At 39.6% G+C, this 15,498-nt stretch overlaps 1 protein-coding gene across 1 annotated transcript in view; it reads right to left on the bottom strand.

Annotated features, from left to right (window-relative positions):
• Positions 1 to 6,056: 6,056 nt before the first annotated feature.
• Eda2r (ectodysplasin A2 receptor) overlaps positions 6,057 to 15,498 on the bottom strand; it is a 33,503-nt gene continuing 24,061 nt past the window's right edge. The window contains exons 5-7 of the mRNA XM_048336251.1: positions 13,006 to 13,170; positions 8,513 to 8,897; positions 6,057 to 6,474 (exon numbers count right to left, since the gene is read on the bottom strand). Of these exons, the coding sequence (XP_048192208.1) occupies positions 8,521 to 8,897; positions 13,006 to 13,170 (542 nt within the window). The 3' untranslated portion in view covers positions 6,057 to 6,474; positions 8,513 to 8,520. The remainder of the gene's footprint in view (positions 6,475 to 8,512; positions 8,898 to 13,005; positions 13,171 to 15,498) is intronic.

Here is a 15,498-nt window from a genome sequence, read left to right as displayed (position 1 = left end):
CCTTAGAAAGGAACTATTAAGGAAGAGAACTTGCTAACACTATAAATCACAAGTTAAGAAAGGCTCTGTTTGTCCTGACAGTTATGCATCTGGACAACTGCACTCAGTAGCAGACAGCCAGTCTGAACCTCCAAGTCTCCTGTGCACATGGTATCTGAGGCCTTAAAAAGTTAACTGCTAGGTACACAGAAACTTGTTAATTAGGCAATGCACATAGTGTCCCACAAATATCAACATATTCCTAGTTCCCAGGATTAATAATCACCTAAAAATCCACTAATATTCCAGTGACTTGTCTGTTGCTGTCATCCATGTATTCATAGACACCAGGTTTTTCCTTGTTAGGTTAAGGTTTAGGGTTAGAGGATTCACTGCCCTATGACTAACACAGGAACACACAGATATGAATTGCAAAGCAACAAAGGAGCTGTTTATGTACCAACCCTTTCTCTGCCCCCGTACCATCCATAAGAGGATTCAGTTGCCTTCATCACACCAGTATGTCTAATTTTAACAAGTGAGAATGCAATGCCTGATTGGACTTTTACAAAGGCCTTTTCTTACTGGGACCTGGTGGTTCACACGAATACTGCTAGTTATTCAGGAGGCTGATATCTGAGGATATAGATTCAAAGCCAACTCAAGGCAGGAAAAGTTTCTGATTCTTATCTCCAGTTAATCAGCAAAAAGATCAAAGTGAAGCTGTGGCTCAAGTGGTAATGTGCCAGCACTGAGCAAAAAGGCTAAAGGAGTGCCCAGAGTTCAAGCTCCAGTACTGACTCTCAGACTTAATAACATCTAATCTCTTTGCTCACACTTAATCCCAGGTAACTACCAATTTACTTTCTGTGTCTATTAGCTCACTATTTACAAACATCTAACACAAACTGAATTTTTAATACATGATCTCTTGTACCTTCTTTCCCTTATCACACTTTGAGGTCTATTTTGGCAAATCTTGTGTCAGTCTTTTAATAGCTGAGTAACATTATATTACAATCTGTTTATCCATTCATGCATTGATGGACACTTGGCTTATTTAATATTTTTTAGAGATCACAATGACTCTATGAATCTTTGTGTGCAGGTATTCTGTGTATATGTCTTCATGTTTTTAATTATCTGGATATATACCTATGACTGGAATTAATGAATCTTATGGTAAGTCTAGATTTAACTTTTAGAACTGCTAGAATAATTTCAAGATTGTTTGTGCCAGTTAATCATTCCACCAGCAGCATATGAATGTTCATTTCCTCCACCCCATCATTTCCAATGTTTTGCTGTCAAGACAAAAAATATTAAAGATTAGAGGAAACTTTATTTTTCTAGTTCTCAACACGCACAGCATTCAAAATAAAATGGTGTTCCTTTAATGGTCCCTTGGAATCAGTAAGATTCTAAACACAAACATAGTCTGAAATTGGTAAAACAATGCTCTTAACAGGTAATTCTCCAGATAGCTTAGCTAAAGCATGCTTATCTTTTTAAAAGTAGCATGATCAAAATGAAAACATGCATACACGCATACTTACTTACATACACACATACATACTCAGATTTTCCAGACCTCATATGTACACTGTCCTCTTACGGCTGTAGAAGCCTCATTAAGTAGTATTAGTCTAGAACACAAGAATTGTTACTGGATCTGTAGATCAGACAAATGTTTAAATGTCAAAGCAATTAAAGAAAAAAAAAAGGTGATCTAGTCTGTATCTCAGACCTCCTGGGGGACAAGTCAGTGTATCCCACCACCCCTGTGCTGCATCAGTGATCAGAAATACATTTTCTTGTTGCATTCAATGAGACAGACACACTAGCCAAGTGAGTCTCTCAGATTCCCTGAAAGCAGAGGAATAAACACGGCATTTGGATGTATTTCTGTTTATTGGCTAATATGAAATTTTTGCAGAGTATATCATAAACCAAATATAACCCACATGCACATGGCTCAAGAATGAACAAAAATCTCTATAAATAACTCATTTACAAGAAGGGTAATTAAAATGTACCTATATTCAATATGAAAAACTACAAAGAACTTAGCACTGGGATGGGGGAGTAGGAAAGGGACAGGAGGGATGGCTGAGTGTGGCAGGACTGTTAAGGAAATGTTAACACCCACACCTTGTCCAGATTTGAGACTCTTGGAGGAGAAAGCTGCTCTCCCATTCAACCCCTTGACCAAATTCAAGTAAATGTGTATGAAAAGGAAAACAGTGAGACAAAAAAACCAACTCATCTCCAGGAATATGTCTCCTTTCGTTAGGTTTTTAAAAAATCTTTCTTTTGATAGTTCAAATACACCTCAATTATTGTCTAAACTCAAGACCATGTTGAAATGGTTCTATGAAGTACTTTCTACTGATCAAGAATCTTGAAGTGTAAATTGAGTGCAGGTAGTTCACCGCTATAATCCTAGCTACCCAGGAGGCTGATATCTGAGTATCATGGCTTTAAGCCACATTGGGCAGCAAAGTCCATGAGACTCTTCTCTCCAATTAACCACCAAAAAGCCATAAGTGGAGGTGTGATTGAAGTTCTAGAGTTCCAGCATTCCACTTTCCAGTGGAAAATCCAGAGGCAAGAGGCTTTCAGTTCAAGCCTCAGTACCACTACCTATGTGCTTGTACCTACTGCCCCACAAGGAATCCCCAAGTGGAAAAGACACACAAAGCCTAAAGATTTTTCCTCATTAAAAGCAATGAAATAGAACACTAGTCATGATGAAAGAGCAATTATAGAGAAAAGCATCCTTCACTTTACCTCTACACATATCTTAGAAAGCAAAGCCAAACAAACTTTTCTACTCTATTCAAGTTCCCAGCTCCAGTTGCTGAACTTAAACCAAGGTGATTCTGGTTATGGTTCACACAGTGTTTGTGCTGTGTGTGGGCACATAAAGTAGGGAGCCTGTGCCAATTCTTTTGTGTGTGTGTGTGCTTGTCCTGGGACTTGAACTCAGGGCCTGGGTGCTGTCCCTGACCTTTTTTGCTCAAAATTTGCACTCTACCACTTGAATCACAGCTTGCCTCTCAGCTTTTCCATGATTAATTGGAGCTAAAGACTCACAGACTTCCTGTCTGGGCTAGCTTTGAACTGCGATCCTCAGAGCTCAGCCCCTTAAGTAGCTGGGATTGCAGGCATGAGCCACCTGGGCCTGGCATCAATTCATATTTTAAAATAATTATTGTATTATAATTACCATCTTTCTCATCAAGCATTAATGTTAGACTTGAGTTTGAAACTCTGCTGGGCACATGGTATCCTTTGAAGATCTGAGGCCTGCTTCATTCTGGATCATGTTTGGTTCTAGGTTTTTTTTTTCTTCCCAGTCAGTGTAGACACATGATTAGGTAAAGTGAGTGACATAAGAATAAACTGTCCTGGAAATAAATAGAACAGAACCTAACGGCCAAGGCCTAAACCTTGGTTCACACATATTTGCTAATACCTGCATGAGGCCAAGCTTCTTGGTGCAGGCTTGCAGTTCAATTGCTTCTAAACCTTTGTCCAGTACAATGGGACTATTTTGCTTTTACTCAGGTTGCTTCAGCACCCTGATATCTGGGTTGCCCCAAGGGCTCTTAATCACCATTTGTAGATGAATTGTTCTCAAAGATGCATTTAATACAAATCAAAAAGTATAAATCTTGCTGTGGACAACACTCATTGTCAGGGCTAGGATCTAGTGATGAAGTGCACATTCTGCCTGATACTTAATTACCAGCACTTGTACAATAGGAACTAGCTATACAAACCTCAGAAAGCTTCTTGGATAATAAAGAATAGGACCCCCAAGGAGCTTGTTTTTCTCTGGTCATGAGATTTATAGGTGAGAGCTAAAGGCAAAAAAGGTGTTTCAAAAATAATTGAAGGGGAAAAGGTAGGACAGCAAAGATCTAATCGACACATCCATGGAAAGGCAATAAGCAGGGTCCCATTTTGCTCCTTGCTCAGCTCCACCTAAACTCGATTGAGCAGTGTCTTTGGGGGTGAGGAGGCTACTGGGAGTATTTTGGGAAGTGTAAGAACCAGAGTAAAGGCTGCTTTGGTTCAGTTAATTTTTTCTTTCTCACAACACTGGGCCTCATGGTTATTAAATAAGTGCTCTACCAATTGAGTCATACCCTCAGGCCTTTTTATTTTGGGTATTTTAAAAATAGGGTCTCACTTTTTCCCCAGGAATGCCAGGACCATAATCTTACTTTTCCTGTGTAGGTGGGACAATAGACATCATCATTTTTGATTGGTTGAGATGGATGTCTTATGAACATTTTTGTACTAGATTGACCATTTGCTCTTCCTTCTACTATATTTTAAGTCATGGGATCCACACTTGGATCTGGAGGAAGCTTTCTCAAATATGAATTACTCTGAATAAGATGCTGCTGTGTAGGTCTTACCCAGTTTCCTCATCTTTATAATATACATAACATATGAATGAATATTTTTAAACTGTAAAATGTAGAAGTATTAATTATTATTGAAAGTTTTGGTCAAATATTTATAATCTCCTTGAAGAAGGGTTTTTCAAGATAAAAATATTTGTCTGCTTCCACCTTTAAACAAAATTAAACATCAAATCAAGCAAACCAAAATTGAATAGCTTTAAATTACACAAAGGATGAATGGGGTAAGACAAGTAGAATGGATGTTTCTACTTATCTTTTTCCTCTTTCATACCTTGGGGGGAAAAGGAGATAAAATAAACAGGAAGATTCTTGCATGGCCTGTAATCCTTCTCACTTTACTACCTTTTGTATGACAGTGCTAAATGATAAGTCTCTTAGCTTTTCATTGGAATCAGATCTGGCATAAAATGCAATAGGCTAGCGATTGGGGTAAGAAGAGTCTGTGGCAAATAGAAGATTAATCTGAGGAAGGTGGGCAAGGGATTTTTCTCATTTATACACTAGCATAGGGTGTTATTTTTTTCTCTACTCCTACTCCTTCCTTTTCAGAAACAGATTTGTCAAGCACACAAAAATGCTTCTATCCCCAATGCCATCTAGAAAACAGTCATTTCAAGATATTAAAGAGACCTTTAGTAGCTGTCCTCATCACTCCTCTATATCTGAGCAATTTAAGGCTAGTTACATTGCATATCTGGACTTCAATTTTCTCATCTGTAAATCTGATGCTAATTCATGCCTTACCCAATTAAAAGTCCATGCAAAGGCCAGAGTAGGATGATGACTGTGATGTGCAAAATATAAAGTACAGCACCCATATTTATGTAGTTGATTTTAACATTCAAAATTCAGGGTAAGTGTCCTACCATTGGTCTTGGATTTTACAAATTCAGTTACATCCAACCTCCTAGACTGCATAAACTGCTCCCAAACAGAGAACAATGGCTTCACTCATTTGACCACATTTTTTTCTTCCAAAATTGAACCACTGACAGGGATTGACATCAGAGAAAGACTTTAAAACAATTCATGTTGCTCACACCTGAGCACTGAGGGTCTCATCTACTCTGTTCTTCCAGGACGTCATGGAGAGAGAAGTTATAATTAATGCTGAGAGGCATGTAAAACTTGTGGTGAAAGCTAAGGAGAAACTGACTTTTCTGCAAAACAAGAAAGCATCAAATGGCCCCTGAGCTTCCCCTAGGACCAGGCTCCAGTGAGAGCCTTAGTGCCTAAGTGGCCAATCCCCTTAGGCCTCAGGAACTTCATTGTCACCTCAAAGACCAAATCTGTGACCTTTGATTTGGCTGTGAGGATCTCGAAACTGAATTTTGGGATTTTGAAAACTGGGTATCAGGATAGGACCAAAGAGTCAAGAATAAAAGAGGAGTAAAATGAAAGGAATTTTAGGAAAAATATTTTTCAAAATCAGAAAACCACTGATTCCCACTCAAGAGGGGTAGAGGTCTATTTGTGAGGAAGAAGGCCTAATAAATGTGCTAGCTTCAGTGTTGTCACAGCTACTTGAGTCTAGGACATGAGTTGGAGAAGCAAAGTAGTAGGCCTCCCGTGTGTGTGTGTGTGTGTGTGTGTGTGTGTGTGTGTGTGTGTGTGTGTGCTAAGAAGGCAAAGAAGAGAACCACAAAGGAAAAGGGCTTCATTTTGTCCCTAACATGCTCTATATGAGCCAAGAGTTTTCAAAGGCCTCCCTTCAGGCATACCTGACCAAAATACAGGCAGAAAGCTCATAACCCACTCGTCCTTCCATCTCCTCTTCTCTATTATCAGTTTGAACTAAGAACAGGTCCAGTAGTTTCATGGTTACAGAATCTGGCTTTCCAGGCTAGAACAGGGATGCAAGAAATTACTGTAGGTCAGCCTTGGGGAATTGGTGCAGAATAATCCTCTGGTAGGAAGCGGTAGAATAAGACCCACTGGTAAAATACTTTAGGTTGTGGGCACCATATCCCAGGTCTCTGCTGCTGTTATGGTATAAGAACCAGGAAGGAAAGTCCAGAGAGAATGACTGGACAAGGCTATCAGGATCACAACAGACCTAAAGAAGGAAAAGAGCAAGTTAGAGACATGTAAAGCAATCTTAGTACTTTTCTAATATTTTTACCCTCCAAAATTATGGGATAAACAAATGGTTTGGAATATAATAAAAGAAATCTGCCACTTAGCTAGGGAGATAAAAATTCTACCCTTCTCTACACTGGAGACTTTTTTTAAATGAAACTGGGTTCTAAGCACACATATTTTAGAGAAACCTAAAGTGGTCCTTCTAGAGGAAAGCTGTGTCTTCAGGCTTTTAAAGGATAGCAGACAGAGCAGAAGAGGTCTATGTGGCCCAAAGAACAGAGCCAGGATCCCCAAATGGGTACTACAGGGAGATGGATTTTTTTTATATATGAAACTCACGTCTCCAGGCATGGCTGAACTACACAAAACTGTGTTGGGAAAATAGCTTGAGTATTACTAATCCAACAAAACCCAATATAGAAATTCTACAAAATTCAAACCTTTTTGAGAAACAGCAAGATACAGGTGAAAAATTCCACAACTGATCTCATGTGTCCAAACAAACCCAAATGTAGACACACTAAAAATATCATATAACATTACCTGCATGCTATGTGTGTAATGTGTACATGAAACAGATGAATTTGGAGTTAGCCTTCAGTCCCATCTCCAAAACGTCATTATGAATATGCAAATATTCCAAAATTTAAAAAATTCTGAAATTCTTGTGGTCCCATTTTTGTGTAAGAAATACTCAAAGCATAGATTAAAGAATTTAGGAAGAAGAGTGTACTAAATGAACATGAAGACCTACATGTTGACTGATTTGAAAATAGTGTGGCCTCAAAATATACATTGCTCCAATTTCTAGGTAACATATAGGAAGGAAAAACTCATGGGAGACCTTGCAATGTCAGCTGAAGTATGGAACTGAGTGGTGAAAAGAGATTAGCAGAATATTAACAGTCTTACCACTATCCGGCTTCTTATTTCAGAATTTCAGAAAATATCATTGGTTACAGCTGTAATGGTGGAGTTGTATGACTTCTGTTAAGGAACCACTAACCCTGGGCTTTTATCAAGTTCTGTTACTGAATCATTCTATGACTACGAACAAATCACTTATCCTCTCTGGGCCTCAGTTCCTGCCTCTGTGAAAGAAGCTAACATACCCTGGCCTACTTACTGCTAAGTCATGAGGTTCTTCTAATGGTGAGATGAATGAATATGATGATGTGTAAATGGTGACCGGGGAAGGGGAGGAATCAAAAAATGGACAGGACTTAAGAACTTCAAAAGCATCACACACTGTAAAAAAGGCATTACCATATTATGTTTTCTAATGCAATACTAAACGCAAGAAGTGGGTAGTACTTTGTGCATTTTTATTTTTGTGCTGGTACTGGGTTGTGTGCTGGCCTGGATGCTGTCCCTGAGCTTTTTTTGTTTAAGCTTTTTTTGTTCTACCACTTGAGCTTCTGGCTTATTTTTTATAGTTTACTGGAGATAAAAAGTCTCACAGAATTTCCTGACTGGGCTGGCTTTAAACTTTGATCCTCAGATCTCAGCCTACTGAATAGCTAGGCATACAGGCATGAGTCATCGGCACCTGGAAGTATTTTCTTCCTTTTACAGAGAATGGAGCTTGATATTAAATATATATCTGCCCAATGACAAGGCTTGTATATTTGTTTTCTACTATGCTATGTTGCTTGTATACTAGGAAAGGAAATAGTTAATATGGCTATTAGACAGTGGAGCCCTGAGAAAGCTTGCAGAAGGCAAAGAGGAAGAGAATGGTGTCATAGCAAGCTTGCCCATTCCCTGGTAATTGTAAGACTGGTGTCATAGCAAGCTTGTCCATTCCCTGATAATTGTAGGTGCAGAAATCTGATGTCTGCTTGGCTGAAAGGATTAGTATCATCACTGTCACCCCTCTACCCATCAAGGGTCTTAGCTTGTTACTGTTCTTCCACTGCTTCATTTATAAACAATAGAATTAGGGAAGGGAAATTGTTTAAGAGTGAATGGGCCCTGATTTCTCATCTTTGTATCCCACATTTCCAGCTTACCTCAGTAGTTAAGGGCTGGGAACTTCAAGGGGCACATTCAGCCCCACCTGGTCTCCATAGCTTTCAGTAGAATTTCCCCCTAAGGTATCAGTTCCAGTATAGGAGGCAGAACCAGAAAACTTCTGTAGGTCCAGCTCTGTGCATTCAATGGGGATGTGGACCCAGTGAGAGTGGCTCGCAGAAGCACAGGAAGACATGGTATAGGACTCTTGTGTAGGGAAGCCATGAGTAGAGCTCGAGTCATCATCCAAGATGGGCTTAAATGGTTGGGTTCCAAAGATGCTTCCATTCATTGGGGACTCAGGGTTGGTCTCCTGGCCAGGTGGCATGGGAAAGTGAGATTCCTCTTCCACTATTTTGTCAGCCTCAAAGTGCAATGAACATTCTGAATTCAAAGAAGAACACAATGGTTTTACCGAGAGGTGGAGTTTCTTTTCATCAAAGCATTGGTTCTCACACAAAATCGGGAAGAAGTATGGAAGCCAGTGTCCACTCTCCTCCTCTGGGAGCACTGGCTCCCAGACTGTCTAGAAGCAAAACACATTTTTGTTTGGTACCAGATTGAAGCTATTTGGTTCTAAATTAGGAAAAGCAATTTCTTCTGAGAAAAGGAAATGCTTAAGCCAGGTGTCAGTGATTCATACCTATAATCCTAGCTACTCAGGAGGCTGAGATCTGAGGATCAGACTTCAAAGCCCAAGAAGTCAAACTCATAAGAATCTTATCTTTAATCACCCAAAAGTTGAAGGAGAAGTGTGGCTCAAGTAGTAGAGCTTTGTCAAGTGAAAAAGCTAAATGAAAGTTCAAGCCCCAGTACACACACACACACACACACACACACACACACACACACACACACACACACACACACTTTGTAAAAGGCAGATTTTGACATGTCCCTCTTACGAGAGAGCAACATTCTGAGCTCAAGCCCCAGTATTGGTACACATACAAAGAAAGAGAGTAAGTGGGATGGAGAAGAGAGGGAGAAGGAGGGGTAGGGAAAGGAGGAAGGGGAGGGGGAGGGAGGGGAAGGGGAAGGGAGGGGAGGGAAAAGGAGAGGGAGAGGGAGAGGGAGAGGGAGAGGGAGAGGGGAAGGGGGAGAGAGAGGGAAAGGGAGAGGGAGAGGGAAAAGGTGGGAGGAAGGGAGGGAGGGAGGAAGGAAAAGAAAGGAGAAAGAAAAAGAGGGACATCAGTTTTACAACTGAAAAACTGGATTCAGCCATTTGCCTGGATGATCAAGGAAATGGATTCTCCCCTTGAGTCTCCAGAAAAGAACCCAACCCCACCAATGTCTAGACATAAGCCTTGTGAGACCCAGCCAAGCCTGCTGAACTTTTGAGCCACGGAAATTCTGAGCTAATGAAGCATTAAATGTGTGGTAATTTGTTATGGCAATGATAGAAAAGTAATAAACCCTTCATTCATGAGTCTGATTCAACATCACGTTACTAATGTGTATTTGTTTATGACTCTTCAGTTGGAGTGTTTTTGTTCTTCACTCAAGTTACTTGTCAGTATTTTGTAAAAAATCCCAATTTGTGTATTCTCTTGAAAATATGGAAGTTTTTTTTTCAACACTGAATATTAGTTGTATGCATATGTGTGTGTGCACATGCACACGAACACACGTGGGCACCTGCTGATACTTGGAATTGAACCCAGGGCCTGTGAACTGTCCTTCAGCAATGTCACTCAAAGCAGGCACCGTTACCAATTGAGCTAGAGCTCCAGCTGCAGGTTTTTGATGGTTAATTGGAGGTCTCACAGACTTTCCTGCCTGCGCTGGCTGTGAACCTCTATCTTCAGATCTCAGCTTACTGAGTAGTTATACTTACAAATGTAAACCACTGATACCCAGGTAAATATTCTTCTATAAAGAGCTGGAGCTGAGTAGCAGATTCCCCTCTAGAAAGGAGATGCTCTTTCCTGTTTCTCTACTTTTCTATCTCTCCCTTACATTTTCACTCTTACTTCATTTCCTCCCTCCTCCCTCTCTTTTTAGTTGTGTCAGTCTCTATTAGTACCCTAGGCTGGTCTTGAACTTGTTATGTATCCCAGGCTGACATTGAACCCTGGGCCTCAGCTTCCAATATGATGTGATTATAGGTGAGCATCACTATACCTAGTGCCTATTCCTTTTTCTGGAAGCTTACTTTGGATTTAATTCTCATACTACTCTCACCTACATAGTCCAAGTATACATGTAAATCAGTGACTATTTTTGTGTGTGCTGGTCCTGGGTCTTGAACTCAGGGCCTCAGTGCTGTCCCTGGGCTTTATTATGCTCAAAGCTAGCACTCTACCACTTATGCCACAGATATCGATCAGGATTTTTAGGTAGTTAACTGGAGATAAGAGTCTCACTGGCTTTCCTGTCAGGGTTGGTTTCAAACTATGATTCTCAGAGTTCAGCTTTATGAATAGCTAGAATTACAGGCATGAGCCACTGGTGCCTGGCTTGTAACTAAGTGATACTTGATAATCAACATCACCAAGTCAAGTAAAGGTCTAGTTCTCCCTTCCCTTACAGAGAAGTGAGGAAGCTTCCTGCCCTCATTTTCCTACAAAGTTACCCCAGAGAATTGAGTAGAAGGAAGTAGAATCATACTCATCTCTTCTCTCCTGAGGGTGGGGGAGGATGGGCAGTAATTAAATGTTCTCTCATATTAGCTTTGCTGACCCCTGAAGCACAAATACTTCATTGCTCATATTTCATACTCATGCTCAGGGACTAAGCAACAACTTTGATTTCAGACACCATCTTCCAAAGTTAGACATAGGTTGGCTACCCCCCGAGCCACAGTATACCAGGAGTTGCCAAAGTGTAGAGGAGACTAAGTAGAGTTTGAGAAGGGTCATAAAGAGGCAATAGGAAAAATGTAATGCATGAAATGTGCTATATTCATCTCTAAGCCCAGGGCACAATCAAATATAACTATCAGGCTTTTTCAAGATCATTTGTCAGATCACAGAGCTAAACAAAGACAGCTCTACATAAGTGTGATTTTCCCATTCAGAAAGAGTGAAGCTTAAAAAAAAAAACCATTACTTGGGCACAGTATCCAGTGGGCTGAAATCCTGAGCATCCTTGTATCTTGCATAATTTATTCATCCCACAAGCACCTGTTACTAACTCAACTTTGTCACTAATCGGTTCTGGCCTTGGTGTCACCTATTTAGCAATCAGATCCCTTAAATGCAGTGAAGCTTTGGTACTCTTGGATTTCTAACATCTTGCTTGGTCTTAATCGACCATCCTCCCCTCCCTATTTACCCTCAGTAATCTGTACTTTCTGTCTCACATTACTGGTTAGTGGATAAACTTGTTCTGAAAATAGATTACAGCCAGGTGACAGTAGCTCACATCTGTAATCCTTGCTACTCAGAAGGCTAAGATCTGGGCTAGGAATATGGCCTAGTGGCAAGATTGCTTGCCTCGTATACATGAAGCCCTGGGTTCGATTTCCCAGCACCACATATATATAAGACAGCCAGAAGTGGCACTGTGGCTCAAGTGGCAGAGTGATAGCCTTGAGCAAAAAGAAGCCAGGGACAGTGCTCAGGCCCTGAGTCCAAGGCCCAGGACTGGCAAAAAAAAAAAAAAAAGAAGGCTGAGATCTGGGGAATCACAACTCATTGCCAGCCTGAGCAGGAAAGTCCATAAGACTCTTACCTCCAATTACCAGCAAAGAAAGAGCAAGAAGTAGAGCTGTGGCTCAAGTGGTAGAATGCTAGCCTTGCGTACAAAGGCTCAGGGATAGTACAAGGTCCCAGGACCAGCACACACAGCACCACCACCACCACCAACAACAACCAAAGAAATAAGTTACAGTGTTACTGAGACTTTAAACATGGCCTTCTATCTGGAATTTCACATGTCCATCTCCTATGGGATAGAAAATGTCACTGGACAATAATATTATTTGGGAGGAAAATGTCTGTTTACACTGAATTTTCAGTTACTTGATTTTGGGAAATTATTACTGTAGTATCAATATTAGTTGCCCTAGACCTCAGCCATTTTTATGACAATGATGTTTCAGATATAACCAAGCCTTCCTCCAGAATCTATGGATATTAGTATAGATATATGTGATTGCAAAATAACTTTAGAAACAACTAATCTTGTCTTTCAATTTAAAGATTAGGGAGAAAGAATCTCACAGAAGCCACATAAGTTGTCTAGCATTACTCAGTGATTGAGAGGCAGATTTATACCCTGTGTTACCAGATTTATTTCCCAAGAGATTTCTCATCCTGCCATGCTCCTTTATGATGTGCGAGAACCTAATGAACAAGGTTTCCCAAACGCTCAGTCATTTTTGAAGTCCCATAATTTCTATTGCCATCCCAGATAATTCCCCAGGCTCATTAAAAGATAATCCCTGGGGTTTTTCACTGTTGGAATTCTCAACCATAGGAAACTCCTCTCTTCTGCTGAGAAAAGCCTTCATTCTGATTCATGTGAAATGTGAAGCAGCCACCCTTACCACGCTGGCAATGCCTGTTGAAGAACTGCTTGCAGTAGAGGTAGAAGAGCCCCAGGAATGCCAGGGTAAACACCACTAGCAGACTGCTCACCAATGCAACAAGTGTGGCCTCCTGAGGAGGCACTGTAGGTGCATCTGCCTTCACTAAACTCAACTGGAAGGCACCTGTGAGGCAAAAAAGTTGAGATCAGTTAGTGTGGGAAGTCAGTAGTCATCATGCACTTCCTTAGACCATCCACATTTTGCTTAGGCCTTCCTCAATTAGTGATCCTATGCTGGTTATTTGTATCATAGGCAAAATTATATATTGGGGATGAATGGGGGAGAATGATTAAACAGGCAACAGTGATCAAGACAACTCACAAAATGACATGGAAAATTGAACTGAAACCACTTTGTACAACTAGCTACAGGTAATAGAATAATAGTAATAATAATGAAAATAACCAAAGAAAAAAGGTGTTTTGTACACATAAATGGGCAAATTAAACTGAGATGTCATTGTACAACTACTTAATGATAATTAAGAGAAAAATTCAGCTGTGTGCCAGTGGCTCACACCTGTAATCCTAGCTACTCAGGAGGCTGACATCTGAGGATGGTAGTTCAAAGCCAGCCAGAGCAGGAAAGTCCATGAGACTCCTAACTCCAGTTAACCATCAAAAAGCCATAAGTGGGCATGTGGCCTTGAACAAAAATGTTCAGTGATAGAACCTAGGCCCTGTGTTTAAAACCTAGGACCAGCACACATAAAAAAATTCACATATGCTCCAGGCACACGTAAAAAAATTCACATATGCTCCAGGCATGGCATAAAATAGTATAATTAACTGAAAATGACCATACCCTATGTTGTTTCTATACCTTACCTAGTTATTATATAACTTAGATAAATGGAACTAAATTAAAATGCTCCTCTGTCAGCAAAGGATAAATAAAACATGAAGTAACTATAAGATAAAAGTGAAATACCTTATATAAACAATTCAGAGGGAAAATGGACAGAGTATATAATTTAATGTCATTGATACAGAATATTATAAAGTAGTAGCATATAATGCTATTGTATATATGGATATATATGGCAAAAAATACAAATACTACACAGAGTTCCAGTGACACACACATTCAATCTAACTCAAGGGCTGAGATCTGAGGATCACAGTTTATAGCCAGCCCAGGCAGAAAAGTCAGTGAGAATCTTGACATTTCTATCTCCAATTAACTAGAAAAAAGAAGTGGAATTGTGGCTCGAGTGGTAGAGTGTCAGTCCTGAGTTAAAAAACCAAATGACAAAGTAAGACTGAGTTCAAGCCTCAGTGTAAGTGTGCAAATATATACACACACAGACATGTATGCACATATTCACTCACACACACATATACACACAACCAATGCAAATATTAAAACACTAGTGGACAAATGGCAGAAACGTAAACTCATTAATGATTCCTATTTTCCCCTGCATCCTCTTTGCATCCTTGAAGTAAGACTACAAGAGTACTTCTGGCCAATGGACTGTGAGTAGGAGAAATGTATATTCTAAATTGAGACACTTTAAAGCTACTATATCTCCTCTATCTCTTCTCCTGTGTCAATGACCCAGAATCTGAATTGTTGAGAAGGCAAAGTTATACAGTAAAGAAGTCCTTTGTACAGTGAAAACAAACCTTTATTGCATTAAGAAACAGTTGGTAGCCAGGTACTGTTGGTAATCCTTACATCTCAGGAGGCTGAGATCTAAATATCATGGTTTGAAGGCAGACATATCTGATGTTTGTTTTTTAATCTTCAATTACTCAGCCTTGAGTGAGGTGGGGTGGGGAATTAATATTCGGTAGTTTCTTTGTGAATACAACATAGTTTACAAACAACATGCACATATTTCAGGATAAGACTTGTATCTGGGGAGGTATGGAGAGAATGAGATTAAGAATCTAAAGGGAAACTTTATCATACCTGTGGAATCTTTGCACCTTATTTAAAAAATATGAAGGAAATATGCAAAATGCTAATTAATTATCTGGGGATCTTAGGAAACTGAGCATTTTAATTTCCCACTTTTCTGCATTTTAATTACACCAATGTTTTAAATACTTCATGATTTTTAAGAAATACGTCAATAATTCAAGAAGAATAAATGAACAGATATATGGTAGACAAAAATGATAGGAAGACAAGAAAACACAAATAAATGGGTAGTTATATAAGCAGAGACTTATAGACATAGATCTCAATTCTTTATTCAACTTTTTATGAGTCCTAAGATCTAAGGACTCCTACATACCTTGCATAATACTAATAATGGTAATAATAGTTCATTAGTGTACAAATATTACAAAGTACTTTTTAACATCCATTATTTCATTAGCCCTAGACAAAAATCCCATGAGGTATGAATCACAGCTTTTCAAATGAGGGAAATTAGGTTCAGTGAGTTTGAATCATTTCTAAGAGATTATACAGATACTATATGGTAAAATCAGGATTCAA

Source organism: Perognathus longimembris, chromosome 28, assembly GCF_023159225.1.
Source record: "Perognathus longimembris pacificus isolate PPM17 chromosome 28, ASM2315922v1, whole genome shotgun sequence".
NCBI classification, from domain to species: domain Eukaryota; kingdom Metazoa; phylum Chordata; class Mammalia; order Rodentia; family Heteromyidae; genus Perognathus; species Perognathus longimembris.
Note: the sequence above shows the minus strand (reverse complement) of the source record. Positions and strands in the feature narration are given on the sequence as shown.